Here is a 21,230-nt window from a genome sequence, read left to right on the forward strand (position 1 = left end):
TTCATATTCTAACCTCACAAAACCCGTAAACCTAATATTACTACCCTAAAAACCATTTCCAAGTCTATATACCTATATTTTCAAGTTTTTCTTATGTTTTTCTTTCTTTTCTTTGTGTAATTCATTTGTGAATAGTTTTTACTGATCTTAATAAGTTGTTTGAAAGAAAATGATCCGATCATGACATAATGAACAATACATAAGCCTAAGCACAGTGTCATTTTACTACTCACTGGCAGGCCAGTGAGTACGTCCACTTCAATCCAATCTCAATCCAATCTCAAATCCATGTCAGTTCAATATCAATCCGATCTCAATGTTTGGCCTAGAGTAGCAGACAAACAACCTTCCAGAATGAACTGGAATAAAGTTTGGTTGCATGTCCACTCATGAAGGTGTCAGAATGTCTGGAAGGTTTGAGTGATTGTGCAGCCCATCCATATCCCCCACTAAAATATAACTGGAGGTCAAACTGATATTGAACTGACATTGAATTGAGATTGGATTGAGGTGAATAGAACTCACTGGCCTGCCAGTGACTAGTAAAATGACACTGTGAAGAGAGCTGCTATTGATCAGATTCCTTCAATTTTGAGTTTGCTTCACTGCTGAACTTTTCTAATAAACTTGGTAAACTACTATCAATAATTTTTTTGATTGATCCCACAATGGATCACCACACCGGCCACAAGGCCAGGTCAGATCTGGCCTTGGCCCTGGGGTACAATCGTGGATGCTGTCAGGCAGCACCGGGCAGGCCCTGACTCAGGTCAGCCCTTTGTAAGCTAGCTTTAGAGCTTGGGACGGATGCTCAACAACAGCAATTTTTTGAAAAAAGTGCCTCAAAAAGCCCTGTACCCTTGCCTCTGCAAAGATTTTTCCTGCAGGCCAGGCTGCAATGAGATTTATATCTGCAGGATCCCCTGAGAGGTACAGCAGTTCTGGGGCATATGAATTTTTTCACACACATAAGGCTGCAAGTGTCAAGATTGATCACAAGACAAATATTAGTGATTAGGAGGCATGTCAGAAATTCAAAAGAAAACTTACCATCAATAGATGGTTCAGTAGGCAAGTTATGATCTTGAAGCATTAGTTAGTAAATTGTTTCAATGCTTCATGTTCTTCTTCAGATTTGGGAATAAATTGGTCTTATCAAAAAGGTCATCACTCTCTTCCACCCAATGATACCATCTATGGGCCTTCAAACCAAGGATATCTAAAATGATTGGGCATGAAACGGAAACCTAGCAACACACTTCCAGAGATTTTGACCATCAGTCATCTCCAGGTTTTGAGAAGGATGATCAGAATCTTGAAAACAAGAACAAACATCTGTATGATGTGGTAGAACAATGTGGGTTCTAACTTGATATGGTGTACTTGAATTTTTATGAGATGAGATGAGATGAGATGAATGGATGATTTTGATGAGATTATGGTATTATGGTTATGTATGTATGGGTTTAGACTGATTCTGATCGATGACCGGGCATTGAAAGCAAAGAAAGGCTTGAGCTTGAGTGACGAACTTATTTGAAGAAGTGAAATCCAAATTGATATGATCAAGAACATTCTTCATTCATCATTCATCATCAAACCATCATCAACTTACACTAGAACCATGTCAACTACTTCATCAAAACCAATCGCAATCTTAGCCATCAAACCAGATGGAACTCCATTCCAATCAAACTTATCATCATCTTCATCATCATCTCCACATATAAATTCAATTCATCAAAACTGGTCTCATTCAAATCCAAAAGGAAAACCATTCGAAACTAGGATCTTCTATGGTCCTGATTCTCTTACGGCTGCAATCGGTCTGGGTAAAATTCCAGAAGGAATTTCTGATATTGAAAAAGCTGAAAAAACTAGAAAGTTATCTGCTATTGGTGCTAAATCGATTAGAGAACATGCTACTGAAGTCTTAGTGGATCCTGTTTGGAGTTCTCATGCTGCTGCTGTTGGTGCAACTCTATCTACGTTTAGTTATGTAAGTTTTCAATCAAAGGCTCTTCGATGTTGTTTTTTGGTTTTTTCAATTTAACCTGATCAAGATTTATCTTTTTTCTTTTGACTACTCTTCTAGACCGCCAAAACCAAAAAAGATGCATTAGAGAAAACAAAACCAGTGATCTACAAACCATTAAATGATCAACCCATTCAATTATCAAATGAAAAAGCTTCAGATAAGCTCATCGAATTGAATTGGTCATCTGGTTTAATCTTTGGTAGAGCTCAAAACTTAGCACGTGAATTAATGGAAACTCCTGCCAATATGATGACTCCTACTGCTTTTTGTGATCGAATCAAAAAGGAATTTGAAGGGATCTCTAATGTGGAGATTCATGTACGTGATCGAGGTAGGTCCAACGCGATCTTGGTTCATCATTCATCATATAAGTCTTTTGTTCACAGAATCCATCTTCTTGATGGTTTGGATTGATTGTAGAATGGGCCGAGGCAAAAGGTATGCGATCTTTCCTCTCGGTGGCTCGTGGATCAAACGAACCATGCAAGTTCCTCGAAGTCCACTACAAAGGTAGTTCAGGTTCAGGTGCATTTCAACCTTCGGTAGCCTTTGTCGGGAAAGGTATCACCTTTGGTAAGCCAATCTAATCATTCTCTACCCATACCAATTCTGTGATGGATTCTAACCCAATTTATACTTCTCAATAGATTCTGGTGGGATCTCCCTTAAGCCAGGTGCCGGTATGAAATTGATGAGAGCCGATATGGGTGGAGCTGCTTGTGTGAATAGTGCAGCTTGGGCCATCGCAAAACTAGAGATTCCAATTGATTTAATCGTTTGTACTCCACTGACAGGTAAGTTTGAGTCCAAGACCACCTAATCGGATCGGTTCTCATTAAATCAGCTTTATGCTCATCTGTTACCCTTTCTCACTATCTTTCAGAAAACATGCCTAGTGGCCACGCGACCAAGCCTGGTGATATCATTTACGCCATGAATGGAAAGAGTATCGAAGGTCAGTTCATGATCTTCTTTCATCTCTAGAATCCTACTATTCGAAATTGACATCCATTGTCTTCTTACAGTCGATAACACTGATGCTGAAGGTCGACTTGTCCTTGCCGATGCACTTTACTATGCATCTTCAGTCTACAAGCCTCGCACAGTGATTGGTAAGCCACTTTGTTCCAACTCTCGCGCCTCGATATCTGAGCTCATCCCATGATGCCTATAGATTGTGCTACTCTTACAGGGGCCATGATGATCGCGTAAGCTTCTCAAACACGCACTTTAACACTTCTCAACAAATCTAATCAAATCTTGGTTTGGCTTCCTCAATATGCAGCTTAGGAGAAACATTCTCTGGGGTATTCTCCACTTCAGATAAGTTATGGAATGATTTAGACGCAGCAGGAAAAGCTGAACATGATCGATTTTGGAGAATGCCATTTGATGATACATATATGGGTCAAATCGACGGTACCAATGCTGATCTTTGTAATACAGGTGGTCGAACAGCTGGCGTAAGTGACTTTGTCAACTTGTCTGGTTGACTTATCATTTACAAAACAATGGTTCCTTTTGGGATTTATAGTCATGTACTGCTGCGATCTTTTTACGCGAGTTTGTGGATGGATTGGCTTGTAATGCTACTGGCACCGAAGCTCAAGAAAAGCCTACTGAGGATACAGTTGCATATGCTCATTTGGACATTGGTAAATTCAAACCAATCTTATCTTTGTGTGATCGAAGAAGAATACTGATCAATCACTCTTGTCTTTGCTTAGCTGGCTCAATGGAATGCACCAAGCCTGAAGGTTACAATTTGAAGGGAATGAGTGGAAGACCTGTTCGTGCTTTGATTGAGTATATTCGACAAGAAGCAGCTGGTCGCGCTTGAATGATTTATGTATAGTTAAATCACTTGTTTTTGTAAACCCAGAAAATAAATATGGATGTTCAACCTGATCATGAGGCTATAAACTTGATTCCATAGTTTTGAGCTACTATTTACTATTCAAAAGTTCAAGATATCTTTATTACAACATGTCCCTCACTTGGTAAACACATATCCATCTATATATGATCCAGTTGATTGGTAAGTCAGTTTTTTGGAGCATGGCAATCCCATGAAAATGTACCCAGTAAGAATCTCATGCAAATGATCAGATTAAAGTCACATCGAGGGTCATATGATTGACATTGCCGTAATCAATCACATTCTCTTCATTTCATTTTTGGCTATCAACATCACCCAAATTGTATTAGTATCAATCGCTTTCAAATCAATTAAATGAAGACAAACTTACTTTACAATCATCCACCACACTTCTAATAAAGATTGCATTCCTAGGAAGATTAGCAGTAGCCGTTTCATCTAATGGATTTTCATTTCCATCTGCTTTAGATGGTACAGTACCTTCTTCGTCAATTAAAGAACAACCGATAGCTAATTTAGTTCCATCACAATTAAATGCTAAACTTGAGATCGAAGCAGGATATTTAGGTAACTGTCTTAAACGTTTCTTGGCTGCTGAATCCCAAATCGAAACCATTGAATCACCACCACCGGTAGCAAATGTTCCGAATCTGATTTAAAGTAAAAGAGGAACCAAAGAGAAAGAGAAGCAAAAAGTGGTTTGGATGAAATTAGTCAAACAAACAAAGTTTTTGAAGAAAGATTAGTGATTTGAATTTAATGGGTTCGTTCGTATGGGTAGAAAAGAGATGAATCTTACTGAGGATGAAAGGCTAATGCATTCACAGGATAAATCGTATCTACTTTATCAATCATTTGTCGATGACATTTAAATGCATATTTCTTGGATTGGATTTCAGTTGAAGTATCAAAAAATTCAACTGCTACTCTTCCTTCAATCGAAGTAGAAGTATAACCTTTCAGAAAAAAAAACAGAAAAAAAACAACCAAAGATTAGATATCACTCCCCCCCAAAAAGAAATTGAATATGATGAAACTCGAAATGAAATTAAACTTTACCTTGACCATTCGGCATACATTTAATAGATCGAGTCATAAACTTTAAAGAAGATTCTCTTTCTTGTAAAGGAGGAGGAGGCACCAAATTATCAACATGAGATCCATTGAGATGACCTTTTTGATAAACTTCTCCCACTCTTTCTACCACTTGATTTAACTTTCTTAAATCCCAAATCCATATCTTTCGATTTCCCATAGCTACTACTAATTTATTTTCAGATGTATCTAAAGAATAAACTTTGGATGGTAAGTTTGGTAAAACTAAATTAGATGAAGAAGATGATGAGGAGGAGGAGGAGGAGGAGAATAGTCGAGGGTCTTGAAGGATCACTGAACGATCCCATGATCCGGTGATCAGAATATCAAACTGAGTAGAATAATGTACACATTTCACCGCGTCTTGATGAGTTGAAATCACTCGATTAGGTCTCGAATGACTACTAGCACTACTAGGACTGTTTTCTAAATCGATTTCTCTAATCCCTCGATCAAGACTACCTGTAAAAGCTTTTCCTTCATTCCTACCTGAACCAAAACTGATATCTAAGATAGGTGATGGATGTGGATAAACATAAATCGGATCTATCGAATGATGATCGGTTGATAAGTTAAACAGTTTGACTGTTTTATCCCATGATGATGTGAGTAATAAGTTTGGATTGCTTGGATGGAATTTAATGGATGAAGTCACATCTTCTGGATTCGTTAATTCGTATTCTGAATACCGAAACGCGATTCAACAGTTTTGGTTAGTAGGTTTCTTTTGTTTTGATGAATGGGAATTGGTTGGTAGTGATTGGGTTCATACCTTTGCTAGTCATCCTCTTGAATGTTGATAGTACTGGGTTGAATGATGGTGATTGGTTAAAGTAAGTTGGTCAGTAGGATCAAAGTAATCAATCTCGATCTTTCAACTGTCACTCACTCAACAAGTGATATCTTACATTTCACACTCCCACTACATCTCACTTTAAACTCCTGTGATCTTGATAAAGTTCATGACATCCAAGTGACACCTTACAATGTCATAGCTTTTATGTGAACTAAAGAAATTGATTGTAAACTTCAACCTCCAAGTCTACATGAATTCTCACTATGGCAAGCTAAGCTGCATATTTGGTACATGTCAATGAAGTACATAAATATAAAGAGTCTAAAAAGATCTTACTATCAAAAGAATATAAACTTTTCATTAGAAACAGAGACAAAAAAAAGTTGATTTAATCTTCACTAGGATTTCTTACTCCGTTCATCATCATCATCAGTCTTTAAAAAGCATGCATCAGAATGATAGTATTAATTAATTAATTGGTTGTTTTTTTGTATGTAAGGATTGGTATCAAGAGGAGTAAGAGAAAGGTTCAAAAGTATTGAAGTTTTTAAATTTGATTATAATGATAAAATAAAAAGAAACGAAGAATTGTTCACTAATCAACAAACAAACAAACAAATAATAAATATATATCGAATTGTTTTTTTCCGCAAGGTTTTCTAATTTAAGAATCAAAACAATAAAACCAGTGAGCTGATCTAACTGATTGAAAATGAAGGAAAGAATTGAAAGATCCAATGTTCTAAAGTAAGTAAATGTTAAATTTTTCTATGATAATCGTTTATAAGGTTCAGAATGGTTTGAAGAACTTGGAATCGGTTTGGGATTATCAAGATGATGATTAGAAGTACCAAAGATAGTTGACGGATCGAATTCTTTTTCTCTTGCCCAACTTAATGGAGTCGAATGACCGATTGGTCTTGAAGGTTGTGAAGGAACAAATGAAGAAAATTGATCTGGATTCCATTTAGCTTTATACGAATTCATGGCTAAATTAGTCACATAAATCCCAGCCGAAATCAGAGAAAGAATGAAAATCTAAATCAACAAAAAACACAAAGATGATCAATCAGTATAAGAATATACATCTTCCGATTATAAGAAAACAGATGTAAGAGAAACTTTTTTAATCTTACCATCGTTTTCCATGAGATCACATCCACAAATCCATTCATCACTTCTGCAAAGGTTTCAGCTCCAATCTTTGATTTACTAAGCAAATTAGGATTCTGATTCATACATTTTTCCCATTCGATACAATGTTGTTCAATAAACTTAGTACGTTGAGCAACAGGAAAACATCGATTGTTATGATACTCATCAGTACAAATTTGAATTTCTTGACGTAATTGAGTAGTTTGAGCTAATAATCTTGAATTGATATCTGTACGCATCATGAGGATGAAATTCATAAATAAGAAAAAGGCCAGTAAGACTAAAGAAGTATTAAAGATCAGTTGTAAATAAACTAATAAGATATAAGGTGTTTCAGTTGCAAGTTGACTTTTGGGACGGGTCTTGTTAGGATCTGAATTCGAATTCCATCCATGAATGGTAAGATGATTATGTGTTGTAGATCTAGATGATTTAGATGGTGAACAAGATCTTCCACGTCGAATGAGAGTACGTGAAGAAGGTCTTTCATCAAGTTGATCATCTTCTGTATCTTGATTAAATGAATCATCATCACTCTCTACACTCATTTGATTCAATTTAGATCTTAGATTACGTTGTCTTCTTCTTCTTTCTTCATGTTTGACACCATTATGAGAATAAAGTTTAGATGGTGAAGGAAGACTATCAAGACTAGTATCCGGATCAGTTTCGACATTCGATCGCATCCTATGTTTTAATCCAAATGACTCAGGTTGTAATTTAGTAGGTGATGAAATCTTCGTTGGATTAGGTGGAAAGATAAGTCCATCAGGTGGATTAAACAGAAACTTCCCACCACTCGGTTCTAAAGGAGCTTTAGTCACCAAACTCGAAAACAAACTGGGTTTAGGTGAAGGTTTGATTTCATTTGGACTTGCTTCCCAATCCATATGTTCATCTTCATAATGAGCTCTTTTCCTTTGTGGTTCTTCTTTGATTGAATGAGTTCTGCTAAACCAACTTGTATTAGGTTTTTTTGGATTTGAATCGATTACGTTTGCTGGTTTGATGATGGGTTTGGGTTCGATGAAAGTGGTTGAAGTGGGAGGTGTTTCATAAGTGAAATCCATTGGAGATTCTTTTGATCTGGTTGAAGTAGGAAGTGATTTTGATTGTGATGAAGGTGGTCTGAAGGGATGCATGGCTTGGAGTGGTTCGATGGATTGAGTTGATCGATGAAGTCACTTGGAACTTGAACAAGGAAAGACTAAAAATTCACATTGGATATGAGATGTCAATTTACATACAGGGACATGTGTAATATGTAGGACTCGGGCTTTTGTGCAGTATCCGACCCGATGGTGAAGATGATCTCATTTCAGATTGATTCCAATGCCATACCAATGCCATCGATCAAGAATCAAGAACCAAGAACAAGAAAATGAAAGAAAACAATCCATCAAATCAAGAAACATCAAGATCAGATTCATTCTCAAGTTCAATTCAACATGATGATCAAACTATCTTAACTCATCTAGCTACTTTACCAAGCGGATTAGCTCATTCAGATTTAAATCAAACACGATATGAATCTTATCTCAAGAACAACAGTCTCCTAACTTCATCCAAAAAGTTAGATGAGCTTTTCAAATCTGGAAAAGGTAATCGACCACACCTCTGGCAAGTTTAATGGGTACTTCTTTTGACCCTTTCCTATAATATATATTCAGAAGTTGGCAAAAGATTCATAGGTTTTCTATATTTCACGTACTTTGACTTGATAGCTTATTCATCTCATTTATCGTTACTCTTTCTACAGGGCTTTCATAATAGGTGTAGACCCATCGTACGTTGAGAACAAGTTTCAGTAAAAGAAAAATTGAACCTGTCGGAAGTCTCACACCTATCTCTACAGTGATGCTTTGACTCGACAAGATGATTGGCAAGACCTTGATGCTCATCGGGATGAAGGACAAGTTCAATTGGATGTCAACCGTTCTTTTGTTCATTATCCTCTTGGTAAGTTTTAACTCTTCATTTCGAACTTGAGCCAATCAAGACCAGCTCACAAATTGAAAGAGAGAATAACGTGAAGACTGATTTGATGGATTTTACTTTAGAAATCGAGGATTCAGACAAAGCTCATCTAAGATCACTACTTGAAAATACCATTAGGAGTGTTCTTCGAAGGTTCCCTAAACTTTGTTATTTCCAAGGATATCACGATGTGGTTTCAATCTTTCTCTTAACGTTTGTTGACCTTAAAGCCCGCACCACTCAACCCACGATCAAAAGCGAAAGCATGACTTTGAAAGAATCAAAGCCTCTGTATGAGTCTGAACAAATGGAATTACTTAGCTTGGTCGTCAAACGGTTTACGCTGCATCGAATTCGTGATAGTATGACCACCAATCTCGATCCCATCATGGGATACTTGAGGTCTGTCTTTGATTCTGAAATTCAACTCTGCCGCATTTCACTAGAGCTATTCATTATTTTCTAAGAAGCTGATACACTTTTTTATTCTGGCTGGATACTTGGGATGGCGATGCTTATCGATCACAGAGTCACACAGTCTATCTTGACCCAAGAACATCCTCGTCTGTCATCCATCATTGCCCAAACATCAAATCTACCGCTCTTCTCACTCTCCTGGATCCTCACCCTCACCTCACACGATCTTACTTCATTTGAAGTCATCTCACGGCTATTCGATTTCCTACTGTGTCATAATCCAATTATGATCTGTTATATTGCCAGTGCGATCTGTTTGACAAAAGTGGATGAGATTGATGAATTGATTGCGGAAGCTGAAGAAGAAGGAGAAGTGGACTTTGATATGGTACACTTTATCATGTCCAAGTTACCTAAACTTTACATACCTAGAGAAACTCATCCTCATCAAGATAGCACTGAGAAAGTCGACTCTGATACGAACCCCGAGCCGAAGATTGATGCTTCAGAGGAACCAGACGCTGTTCGCGAGGTCTCCTCGCATGACGAGAAGGTACTTCCACAAGACGAATCAACAGCATCAGACATATCTCAGACGCAATCTCATGAGCGAAATTCATCTGATGTGGCTCCCAATCCTGCATCGGATCCATCAAATCACGGTCCCCGGCCAACTCCAGTTTCTCATCAGTCGATAGAAAAACAACCACTCAAACAACAAGACGGTATTTCAGTTGAAGTTATCATTCAATCAGCCTTATCACTATATACCCAATATCCACCCAGCCACCCGAATTTGAAACTCCATGAAATCTTAGGACCTAAAAGTTGTTTGTATACATGGAAAGAAAGTCAATCAAGAGAATTAACAGATCAAGAATCCGAAAAGATATTAAATGAACCGATCGATCAAATCGTTTTACCTGATTTAATTCAATTAAAAAAAGAAGCGAAAAAGTTGTACAGAAAAAGACAACTTGAAAGATCATTGAGAAGGAAAAGATTGGTTAAAGAGATGATTCGTAGATTGGTTTCTAAGAATGGAATCTTTACTGGATCGATTCTTATTGGGATCATCTCGATTATTTATTTGAAAAAAGATCATTATAATTCAAGTTTTGGATTCATCGAAGTGTTTGATCAGTTTAAGTATTGGATCAGTCAAACTTGGTGGTGAGTTTGGATGAGCTTAGTTAAAGCAGCGATGATCTATTTTGATGATGTATAATCTTATAATCTATGGTTTTTATTAAGTTTAAATTTATTACGGTCTGGTGTGTTTTTCTTTATTGTGAAGAATGATACATAGATTTTTGATGTATATACTCTTGTGAATTATATAACTTCTCATGTGAAGCAATAAAAGCGCGTGTCAGAATCTCGAGCTGGAATCAACTATTCATCCCTTGACGCAACAAGGAAAGCTTGAGATGATCAAATCGGTCGAGATGTAATTTTGTGGGTAAAGATTTTTAATAAATCATGACCTTGATGTATCTTTGCAAGCTCTTTGGTCCTTTCAACATCACTATCCATAGGCTTTTTATAAAAAAACATACAACAAGAAAAGAACAAGGGTATAAAGAAGAAAAATTCTCTTTGAAACTTTCATTGTCAAAAGAAAGAAAACAGACCACGAAATATATCCATCCAAAAAATCACCTCAAGACAAATCTATCTAACCAACCAAACCAAAAGCCCAGAAAAAATTCATTCAAACTTCAAGATTCATTTCACCATTTCTTAATCTTTCTTCTTTAAGTTGTCTATACCTTTTGACCGCCTTTTCTCTTTCTTCTTCAATCCTAATTTTTTGTGAATTGGAAATAGGTAATTTTTTATAAGATTCAGTTGATAAAAGTTTTTTACATGGTTTTTTTAAATTCATGGGTGGTTCCATTACTATATCATTTAATGAAAACTTTGTAGGTTTAGGTTCGAATTCTTTGGTGGTTTGATGAATGATAGGTTCTTCTGTTGGTTTTGATTCGTTTGGATTTGATTTGGTTTTTGGTTTTTTGGTTATGGTTTTGTTTCGTGCTAGTTTCATTACTGATGAAAGTTTTGGTCTCATGCTTTGTTCTACTCGTCTGTAAACCAATTCATCAAGAAGAATTATTAATATCAAACTCATATTATCAGACTCATATAGATATAGTTTTAAGAAACCGACTTAACTGATTAAAATCCGATAATCTTTCACCACTTTCGATCCTTAATTGATCCGATTTAGATTTCTTCAATAACCCATTTCTAGATGATTCATCCTTAGACTTTTGATCTTTTTCTTTCATTCTTGCTTTATACTCTTCTCTAATCTTTTCTGAATTTAATATCCTATACATATTCTTAGGCATATCTTTAATTCCATGATTTGTTGATGATGTAGGTGTTCCAATTGATGATTTCTTTTTAGGTGGTCTGGTTCCTAATTTATTGGGTGGTAAATCATTTCCTTTTTGAAATGATAATTCTTTTCTTATACTTGCTTTGGCTCTTTTATGTGGCATTTGAATGATTCGTTTAAAGTAAGCTTGATCGTGTTGGAATTGAATAAATGTTTTGGAGTCGTCGTTGTTGTCGTTGGTTTGACCAAAAATTGGATTTCGTACAAAACATAACCAAAATCACACATGTAACTTACATACGAATATGCTTATACCTTGAACACCCCTTTCCAAATTTTGTTATTACATTTGCTAGAAATGTTGTCACCTGTGGCACGTTTGCTTCACAGGAATTTGGCCGCAGCTGCTGCGCAGCTAGTAGTGCTGCGTACAGCTGGTGCAGCGCTCAGCTAGCGCAGTCAACCCACTCTGATCATTGGGAGCAGTGTATGATCATCTAAATACTGTTGCCAACACCGCCAGTGACAGCAGATCCTGCATCTCACATTTCCACGATTGTCACATCTGATCAACAAACATGAAGCACTTAGATCATGTGAACCCAATCTTTTTGAACACGAGACAGGATCCAATTTTATTGTCTCCTGACCCATCTGATTCCGAAAATACCCAACTTGTCACTCATCCGGTATGTCCATGATTCCTGTTCTTCATCTTTCTTCATCTCTGTTGATCAATATGGCTTATTTTGATTATTCTCAAAAGAAGAACTCCAAGATCACGAAACCCAAATCATCATCAACCAAACCAACACAAAACTCAGATAACCATGATCCCAGCTTTGCAGTGGTTTTTGATTGTGAAATATATGTTCATGACAAGAAAGAAAGATCAGGTTTTTTGCGAATCAAGTGCTCCCGTTCCAAGATCAAATGGAATTCAAATGACTTTGACTTGGATGCCCTCAAGAATGAATGTGTAAAATGGGCAACAAGCGACGCCTCGAAGCGATCAATCACAACAGTATTGAAACAGGAGGTATTTAATAAGAAAACTTTGGGTGTTTGGACTGCGTATATTACTAAAAGCTCATCCTTCCCCAAGAGAAAGGAATGTCGAGAGGTGTTAAATGATGGAAACATTATGGACTGGGTTCAAGAGGCTTGGAAATCCAAAGCCGAGGTTGGTCTCTCGTTTGTAGTTCCAAGCCCGATCAAGGTGAAGGCGCAAGCTGAGAAGGTGATTAATTTGTATCTCGCTTTTCTCAGATGGCCTGATTCACACTGACCCATTTTTAAAACACTTAGGCTGCCCGCACTGATGAGATTACTGCACAGGCTGAACAGAAGCAATTGCGAAACGAGTCTAGGAAGAGGGCAAAGGGGGATGATGAAGGCAATGATGAGGAAAGTGACCAAGAGGTAAGTTTAGAATCAGTTAATTTTTTTCTTTAAACTTACTCACCCCACTTTCATCTTGAAAGTCAAACCATTCGAGTGTTTCAAGGAACTCACAAGACGATCCTCAGACGGCCTGGGCGTATTTGCTCCTGAACAAACATGAAATGAATAAAAAAGTCAATGGCCAGTATCCTTCGATATTTGACCCCGCTGATTCAACTCGCTACTTTGCCTTAACTTGGGATAAGGCTCAAGAATGGGCCAAACATCGAGTAAGACCACTTCTTATGCTCTTATAATATCATGGAGCTGATGTTTTTTGTGTGTAGAATGACGATGAGGTCAGCCTCACCCACCCTCCAGCACATTTCAAGTACGATCTCAAAAGGGTGCCTGGGAAAGAACTTACAACCCCGGATTCAACTGCTGCTTCCACCTCCAATCAATCATTAAACGATGTGATTGCCGGTTTTGTTAACGCCCTGTCGCCTCAAAAGCCATCTACCAGCGAGAGTGACTCCCAACCCTCAGCTCGACCAACTGGCCCACCAAGTCACAAACGTCAAATGAGTACCGAACGATCTCCACCACCCTCTTCCCCTACTACCTACAATCCTTCCGATGCCAATGGAATCAACGGCTTTTTCGACTATTGTAGCTTCCCTGCCGAGAAGAAAGACAAGATACAACACATATTTGAAGAATTTGAGTTAACTGACCATAGAATGATCAACGAGAATAACTTACCTAGGAAAGATCTTGCCGAGCGAGGTATTTCTAACATGATGATCACTGGGATTTACTTAGATGCCGACCGATACAGGAAGCGCCGACTTCACCAGCGACAAGAGGCAAAAAGAGCCAGAGCTTCTCTTTAGAGTAGTCGGCATTTCAGGAAACTGCTTGGCTTCCCTTTGAATGATCACCCTATCAATCTTGATGATTGTCTCGTCTGTTATTCTGTGACTGACATCTGTGAATGTCTCAACTACTCTATTTTGGCCTCGTTTTTTCTCTCTAAAACTTTGTTCAGTCAAATTGTCTTGCAAGCAACAAAAATCTCTTTAGGATCAACCTATTGTCTACTTTCTTTCTTTTCTCTGGTCTCTTCAACTCGTATTATGAGTGTCAAATATGCTCGTTTTTTTGTTTTTTGTTGTGTTTTTCTTTCTTCTCTAACTTTTCTTGTGTGTGTCAAATATCTTGTCACTGGCAAAGGCAATTATATCTGGGTTCAATTCCAAACTTTGCAGACTACGGGTTTTGTTAGATAACAATGGCACAAGCATCAAATTTAAGAGATATGAAATTTTCACTTGATAACAATTCAGACCATCATACACTTTTCTTACAGCCGATCATTCAACAGAGAACCACAACTGAAATGAAAAACATTTTTGGATAAAAAAATAAAAGATACAATCAAGCTTCTCCCACGAGCTCATTACATGTACCACCACTTCATCATTCACTATAGCCACAATGATGGTAAAGAGGACGCAATAAATCTCCGACAAATGTCCTGCTTGCTATTTTGGTGATTGCTTTGACAGGGTTAGATGTAGTAGCCAAGACCTGACACCTTCGACAATCAGCTTTGAAGACATTGAAACCCAGCTCAATAGGGTTCAACTCCGGGCAATACGCAGGCAAGTAACGGAGGAGGACACCTATGGCATTAAACCAGTTCGTCAGTTAGTGTTGATAGGTTTGATTGAAAGAAAAAAAGCACCTTTTTTCTCACAGAGAGACGCAATGCGGCCACCGTGATGAATAGATGCGTTGTCGAGTACGAGGACACTGTTAGGGCCGGGATATCGATTCATTCTAGGTAGCTTTTGGAAAATGATTGGGTGTTGGTGTCATTGCTATCGTAATCCACAAAGAAATACATACTGACCACTTTGTATTTCAAGAACGACTCAAAACGCTTCCGATTGACCGTGCCCTCCAACACCGAGAGACCTATGAGATCATGATAACCAATTGCTGGAATAAGGGAATAACGGCCGCTATGAATCCTGGGGACTTTCCGGGTTGTTCGAAGACCAATTTTGGCTCGCTGGCGGAATCGGAGCAAGTCGCGCGCACATACAGCACTCTCATCTATCAAATTGAGAACATTAATCGAAGAAAAGTGTGAAAATGTGAGAAAAAGAAATACTTACCTGTAAACACCAAGAAGTTTGCTGGAAAACCCATCATACGATCCATCCATTTATATTTTGCAACCAAATCCTTCCGAACGCTGCTGACACAAGCTTTCTTCAGAGTAATTTGGAGTCGTTTCTGAAGTTCCAGCTGTACAGTACTGATGGAAGGCATTTTGCCCTGTTCGTTATACAGTCGTTCACGGATCTCATCCAGGAATAGCGAAGGATGCTCCTCAACTAATGCCTCCATGAAATCACGGTCAGCTTGATTCAAAAGAAGGGGTTTTCCTCGAGATTTGTATTCGTGAGGGTCCCGGATAACCGCTTGAGTACGGCGGTAGAGTTGAGTCCATCGAATGAGAGAGCGTTGCGAGATTCGTTTGTGGAGGCGCCGGCGGATGATTGAAAGGGGAATTCGCCGAAGTCGCCAATCGACTGCAACAACTTTGATGTCGGCGGAATATCGTCGAAACGGCATGGTAGGTGAATTGAGGTGGTGGTAGAATTGATTAGGGGTGTGAGGTGAGGGTGGACACTGGCGTGAGTGCCAGTTCAGTCAAATTGAGCAGGCCTCGTCATCAGCCGCAGCTGCTGCGCAGCAGCTGCGGCCAAATTCCTGTGAAGCAAACGTGCCACAGGTGACAACATTTCTAGCAAATGTAATAAACTTTCCTTCAATCTCCCTTTAATTGACACACCATTCATATTCACTCTTTATGCGATTCATCAATGGGCAAAGCCAAGAAAGCAAAATCAAATTCAAAAGCATCAGTCAAAGCAGCTAAAAAAGAAAAACAAGCTAAAAAATTAGAACAAAAATCAAAAAAACAAATTAAAGCTGAAAAAGTTGCAGAAGAAGAAGACCTTTTAGTTACATTAGAAGAATTTAGAAAGTTGAGTACATTCCTGTTACACTTCTTGAATACAACATTTATGGGGAAAAAAAATTGAAACTGAAATATACAATTTTTCTTTTCTGATCATGATGATGGGTTTCGTAGGAAATGGGAAGATGATCATAAAGTTACTGAAGATCTGATCGATGGTCCTCCAAGTAGAAGAGCCAATGCTTCATTAACTCCTGATCCAGTTAACCCACATCTTTGGTTATTTGGAGGTAAAGATTTCGAAAACCTTTTAACTTTTTTTCAAAACAAGAATCAAGACTTTCAAGATCTCTAACACACCTGAATGATTACCTTTTTATTTAGGCGAATTCTTTGATGGAACTCACGCATTTTTCTACAACGATTTATATGTGCGTGGGGAAAACAATCTCACATTGTAAATTTATCACGATCTCAAAATATTGAAGAGATCATTGGGATTTCGAAACATTTTCTAGCGGTTTTCACCCGATAAGAATGAATGGAGAAGATATAGTTCACCAACATTTCCAGGACCTAGGTCTGCTCATCAAATTGTAGCAACACCAGCAGGTGGTGGAAAACTTTGGTTGTTTGGTAAGTAATTATGTGTCAGATTTCGAGAAAAATGTTCAAGATGTTAATCTATTATGTGAATAGGCGGAGAGTTTGCATCAGTCAATCAAACTTCATTTCATCATTACCGTGACTTGGTAGGGTTCAAGAAAAATCTTACGATCTCGCCTCATGCCTTACTAACTCGCGTTGACTTGGAATTGAATAGTGGTGTTTTGATCTAGGGACTCATACATGGGAAAGAATTAATACAAAGCTCATGCCATCGGCTCGTAGTGGACATCGAATGACGGTCTGGAAACAATGGATTGTACTGTTTGGCGTATGTTCACTTATACCTAGATGATTTACGCATCATCGATTGATGGCTGATATCCTTCTGGCTCATTTTGAAAGTAGGGCTTTCACGGTAAGTGTTGAGCTACTCGAGTATTTCCTCCTTTGGTGTCAAGACAACATTATGTATTCATGCTAGAATTCTGATCTACTATTTGACTTTCGTGAACGCGCTTTGGATCTTAAAAGATGTGGGAATCCGTACCAATTATTTGAATGATCTTTGGTTATTTGACACTCTCGAGTACAAATGGCAACAATTCACTGTTAAAGATACTGAACGATGGCCAAGGTATGTTGTTGATTTGGTTTCAAACGAGGTCAATGATTCCTGAAACTGTTCACATTAGTCCTCGATCAGGGTTCAGTCTCTTATCTACACCAGAGGGGATAGTCTTACATGGTAAGTTTGGCCACTGTGCTCAATGGAATCCTCATTATCTTTCAGAGACTTGACCCAGATCTGAACTCGTTGATATTGACGAACGTTGTTGTGTTGATCAGGCGGGTATTGTAAGATCTATACCACCAAGACGAAATCAAAAGGTGTTGCCTTGGACGATACATTCTTTCTCAAATTAGATTCGACAAAGGCAGATTGGATGAAGACTTTGAAGTGGGATAAACGGAAGAAAGTTGGAACGATGCCAAATCTCAGAAGTGGATCTACAATGGTGAATTGGGTAAACAAATCCATGGGGATCGGTTTTGGAGGAGTATTAGATGTAGCAGATGAAGAAGAAGGATTAGTCAGTGAATTTTATAATGACTTGTCAGTCTTTTTTTCTCTGAGAAATCTATTTGGAGAACATCGTAAGATTTGACTTGTGGATCATGGTTTGAAGTATATAGGTACGCATACCAGTTGACTGGAAATGGTCGATGGATGATACTCAATCTCAAAAAGAAGAAGAAACCTGGTCAAGCAAAGCGTAAGAAGGCTCAAAACCAAGAGCAAGCGCCTGATCATTCACCACCGAAACAGGAACCTGAAGAGATGATCGAAGACGAAGATTTGGATGATGAGGAACGGGCTGAAGAAGCTAGATTGAGAGCTGAACAAGCTTTGCGAGATGATCTGAAACGTGCCAAAGAGCCACCTGTTCCATCAGTACCTGCAAAGGCAGATGAGACACCAGTGGATGATAACATGGATGATCCAGAGAAATCGATTCCCTTGGCACGATACAATCCAATGCTAGCGGTCTTGAAAAATACCCTTTACATGTTGAGTCTATTTGATGCACGATTTTCCTTTCCATGCGTATCTAACTCCTATTTATATCCTTAGTTATGGTGGGATATTCGAGGCTGGCGACAGAGAATACACTTTACAATCATTTTATTCTCTTGCTCTGGATAAGCTAGATCGGTATATGTGTTTGCGAGATGACGATATACATGAGCATGAGTGGAATGAGGAAGTTGAAAGTAGCGAGAGTGATGATGAGGAAAATGAAGATCAAGACGAAAATGATAGTGACGGTGACGGTGCTTCTAGTGAAAGTGGTGATGATGAAGCTGAAGCTGAAGCTGAAATTCATGAAATGGTGGTAGATGCAGATATCAAGGACGAAGAACAAGCCAAAGTGAGTGCCTAGACGTAGGTCTATTTTGGGTGTGTATTGACAAGCGCTTCATTGAATTTTCTGTCGAGTAGGAAGAATTGAGGGCGCGTGCAGAAGCATTCATCGGAGTCTCTAAGGGTGCTGAAAGATCAATAGATGAAGTCATGAGCACACCACTGCCCGGTGAATCTCTGAAAAAGTTTTATGATCGTAGTCGAGAAGTAAGCTGTTCTCAATCTTTCTACCAGAGTGATGATATTGACTAATGTCTCTGCTGGTACAGTACTGGGCACAGAAAGCCCATACAACTTCTCAGCACCGTGGCAAAGAGCTTCGGAGAGATGGTAAGCGTGCGATATCTACTCCATTGAGACCTGTGCAACCTGCTGTTTCTAGAGGAATTAACGGCTTTCCCTTTACTTTATCCACATGATGGCCTCAACTACAAAGGCTTTTCTCATGCTGAAGAACGATATAGTGAGTGATAGCCACTTATACTTCGCTTTGCTTCAAGTTCCAATACTGATAGCTTTGTATGGGATCCTATTATCATGTCGCTAGACGAATACAAACCATTGCTGGATGAAATTGAACGCATACAGGCCGAAGCTGGCATCGAAGCTGCAGATGTTCAGCATCGCACAGGGCCGGGTGCAAGCGGTGTTGGTCAAGAAAGTCGACATCGACGATGACATATTATACCAGGACGCGTGACTGAGTGCTTATCATCAAAATTTGGCCTGTCGATAGGGCTACCACGGAACAGGCTACCACGGAACAGAATCCCTTAGGATCAAAAGTCATGATGTATTACATTGAACTGTCAACATTACAAAAATTGGTTTTCAAAGTCCATTGTTGTCCATCCATTCTTTTACTTTTTCAAATGCGGTTTGATCGGTCATATTTGAATCACCTCCAACAATCTCCAAATGATCCACCTCGTCCGGATAGTCTTTCAATAAGCGATGATCCGGAGCCAGACTTTGTGACGTCTGACTCGCAGTACTCATGATGAGCGTAGGAAATCGTGGCTCAAAGTCAAAGGATGCTGAATCCTCAGTAGGTGGTGAAATGAGCACTAAACCGCTGAGCGGGTTTGATGATACATACGTCTGGGCTAGCAGACATTCTAGTCTTCCCTTTGAAAATAGCAAAGGTGGGAAGAAAGATGTGGCCTGTCCGCTTAGCTGGATTTGGAGATCTAAAAAATGACAGTGATTGTAGTCAACACGCCAAAGAACAAAAAATGGCGATTAAGTATCATTAGAGATTTGACATACCTCTTTCAAGTTTTGATAAGTGATGGGTATCGATCGGAGTCTCATTGGAAATTTGACTCGGCAGATATATTGTGACAGTGCTGTATCCTTGTTGATTGAATCGGTGAACCCAGTTATGAGGCCAGGAAGCCGACATACGTTCTTCGCGTGGCGTTCTGGAGAGACAGAAAGACACATTATGTGAGATCATGAACGCAGATGAACCATTTACAATAGTAGAGTCGACCTAGTATGGACGTACTCGGTAGTCTCTCCGTTTGACCGAGTTGTGTCTGTAGTCAGGAATGCCAATGGAAGTGCAAACCTCGTGGTGCTGTCAGGATCGTTTACCACGATGCGTACGTTACTAGCAAAACCACGTCTGAATCGCGCGCCCTACCACAAAAAACCATGGCGAAGATAGTGAACTTCCACATCAGCGACTCGTTGATAGGCAAACAGGCCACTCATGTCTAATCGCGCTTTCGATCAGACTTTGATTTCTTGGGAACTACGGAATTGGCCAAGATAACTGATTCACAAAACAAAAATGACAAATGACAGGAAATTCTTACATCGTACGCCGAGCGCGATAGGCGGCTGTAGCTGGGTGCATACTTTAACCAATGCATTCAGGAGCTGTGTCTTTAGTGGAATATCACCTGAAGTACTTTTCGAGGAAGGAAATATTTTAGAAATGGTGGCAATTAAGTTCAGCAACAACCGGACCTTTTGTTGGGAAACCCGATTGCCAAGACCGCCTTAACTCATACGGGGCAGAGAGGTAGGAGCAAAATTATCAAAAAGAGCTTTGTTAAAAATCACAGAATCAGGTTTAAGATGGTCTACCTGAATCTATACAAACAACCTTTCAAATGTCGAAATAGATCACATAACAGAAGTCATTCACACGACCAAATGTTCACCGAGTCGTGAATATGTTCAAGCAATGTACATGAACAAAACTTGATTGCATTCCACTGAACACGGCAAGTGTGATTAACATTAACACAATATTTAAAGCAAAAAAACCCAAGAAGAACCACACCAAAAGTGCACATTGATTGTTTACCCTATTCAAAACATTCCACACAACATATAATCAGTCACAAATGTAATCTTCACGAAAAAATATTCAAAGGACATACATATCGAGAATTATGCATGTGAGGTACTTTAGATAGAAATGATGAATTGAACGACAATTGGTCCGAAGTGTATGCTGACGTTTGTCAGGGATTGAGCTTATGTGCTCATGTTGGCCTAGTTTCAAAAGGAGAGCAATCAATTCATCCCCAAGTAGAAAGTTGTAGATTATAAGTACTTTGAAGACAAGATATATATGGGTATGATTATAAATATGC

General features: G+C 38.7%; 7 protein-coding genes across 7 annotated transcripts; 3 read left to right on the plus strand and 4 right to left on the minus strand.

Annotated features, from left to right (window-relative positions):
* Positions 1–1,546: 1,546 nt before the first annotated feature.
* Positions 1,547–4,031, plus strand: MELLADRAFT_54777 (uncharacterized protein; the record flags this gene model as incomplete). The annotated part of the gene is made up of 10 exons (XM_007404455.1): positions 1,547–1,999; positions 2,096–2,369; positions 2,459–2,611; positions 2,686–2,832; positions 2,922–2,993; positions 3,064–3,150; positions 3,213–3,246; positions 3,324–3,501; positions 3,573–3,693; positions 3,766–4,031. 10 exons carry the CDS (start codon positions 1,625–1,627, stop codon positions 3,876–3,878), a joined length of 1,554 nt encoding a protein of 517 aa, XP_007404517.1.
* Positions 4,032–4,263: 232 nt separating this feature from the next.
* Positions 4,264–5,676, minus strand: MELLADRAFT_32755 (uncharacterized protein; the record flags this gene model as incomplete). The annotated part of the gene is made up of 4 exons (XM_007404474.1): positions 4,264–4,567; positions 4,717–4,873; positions 4,977–5,036; positions 5,091–5,676. Coding segments are annotated over 4 exons (1,107 nt in total), but the record flags the coding sequence as incomplete, so codon positions are not given.
* Positions 5,677–6,768: 1,092 nt separating this feature from the next.
* On the minus strand, positions 6,769–7,334 carry MELLADRAFT_29805 (uncharacterized protein; the record flags this gene model as incomplete). The annotated part of the gene is made up of 2 exons (XM_007404473.1): positions 6,769–6,846; positions 6,945–7,334. Coding segments are annotated over 2 exons (468 nt in total), but the record flags the coding sequence as incomplete, so codon positions are not given.
* A 1,010-nt stretch (positions 7,335–8,344) lies between these two features.
* Positions 8,345–10,770, plus strand: MELLADRAFT_115167 (uncharacterized protein; the record flags this gene model as incomplete). Its single annotated transcript, XM_007404456.1, has 5 exons — positions 8,345–8,564; positions 8,737–8,749; positions 8,819–8,922; positions 9,024–9,342; positions 9,469–10,770. The coding sequence occupies 5 exons, from the start codon at positions 8,345–8,347 to the stop codon at positions 10,532–10,534; spliced, it is 1,722 nt and encodes a 573-aa protein (XP_007404518.1).
* A 301-nt stretch (positions 10,771–11,071) lies between these two features.
* Positions 11,072–11,867, minus strand: MELLADRAFT_102115 (uncharacterized protein; the record flags this gene model as incomplete). Its single annotated transcript, XM_007404472.1, has 2 exons — positions 11,072–11,447; positions 11,536–11,867. The coding sequence occupies 2 exons, from the start codon at positions 11,865–11,867 to the stop codon at positions 11,072–11,074; spliced, it is 708 nt and encodes a 235-aa protein (XP_007404534.1).
* Positions 11,868–15,987: 4,120 nt separating this feature from the next.
* Positions 15,988–19,296, plus strand: MELLADRAFT_89401 (uncharacterized protein; the record flags this gene model as incomplete). The annotated part of the gene is made up of 16 exons (XM_007404457.1): positions 15,988–16,151; positions 16,260–16,375; positions 16,470–16,516; positions 16,604–16,721; positions 16,785–16,837; positions 16,909–17,022; positions 17,100–17,109; positions 17,226–17,328; positions 17,387–17,439; positions 17,541–17,808; positions 17,889–18,263; positions 18,328–18,625; positions 18,697–18,825; positions 18,888–18,948; positions 19,001–19,081; positions 19,166–19,296. The coding sequence occupies 16 exons, from the start codon at positions 15,988–15,990 to the stop codon at positions 19,294–19,296; spliced, it is 2,121 nt and encodes a 706-aa protein (XP_007404519.1).
* A 153-nt stretch (positions 19,297–19,449) lies between these two features.
* Positions 19,450–20,498, minus strand: MELLADRAFT_102117 (uncharacterized protein; the record flags this gene model as incomplete). The annotated part of the gene is made up of 4 exons (XM_007404471.1): positions 19,450–19,808; positions 19,888–20,042; positions 20,129–20,262; positions 20,442–20,498. 4 exons carry the CDS (start codon positions 20,496–20,498, stop codon positions 19,450–19,452), a joined length of 705 nt encoding a protein of 234 aa, XP_007404533.1.
* Positions 20,499–21,230: the final 732 nt, after the last annotated feature.

The sequence above is a fragment of the Melampsora larici-populina genome (genome assembly GCF_000204055.1).
Source record: "Melampsora larici-populina 98AG31 unplaced genomic scaffold MELLAscaffold_2, whole genome shotgun sequence".
NCBI lineage: Eukaryota > Fungi > Basidiomycota > Pucciniomycetes > Pucciniales > Melampsoraceae > Melampsora > Melampsora laricis-populina.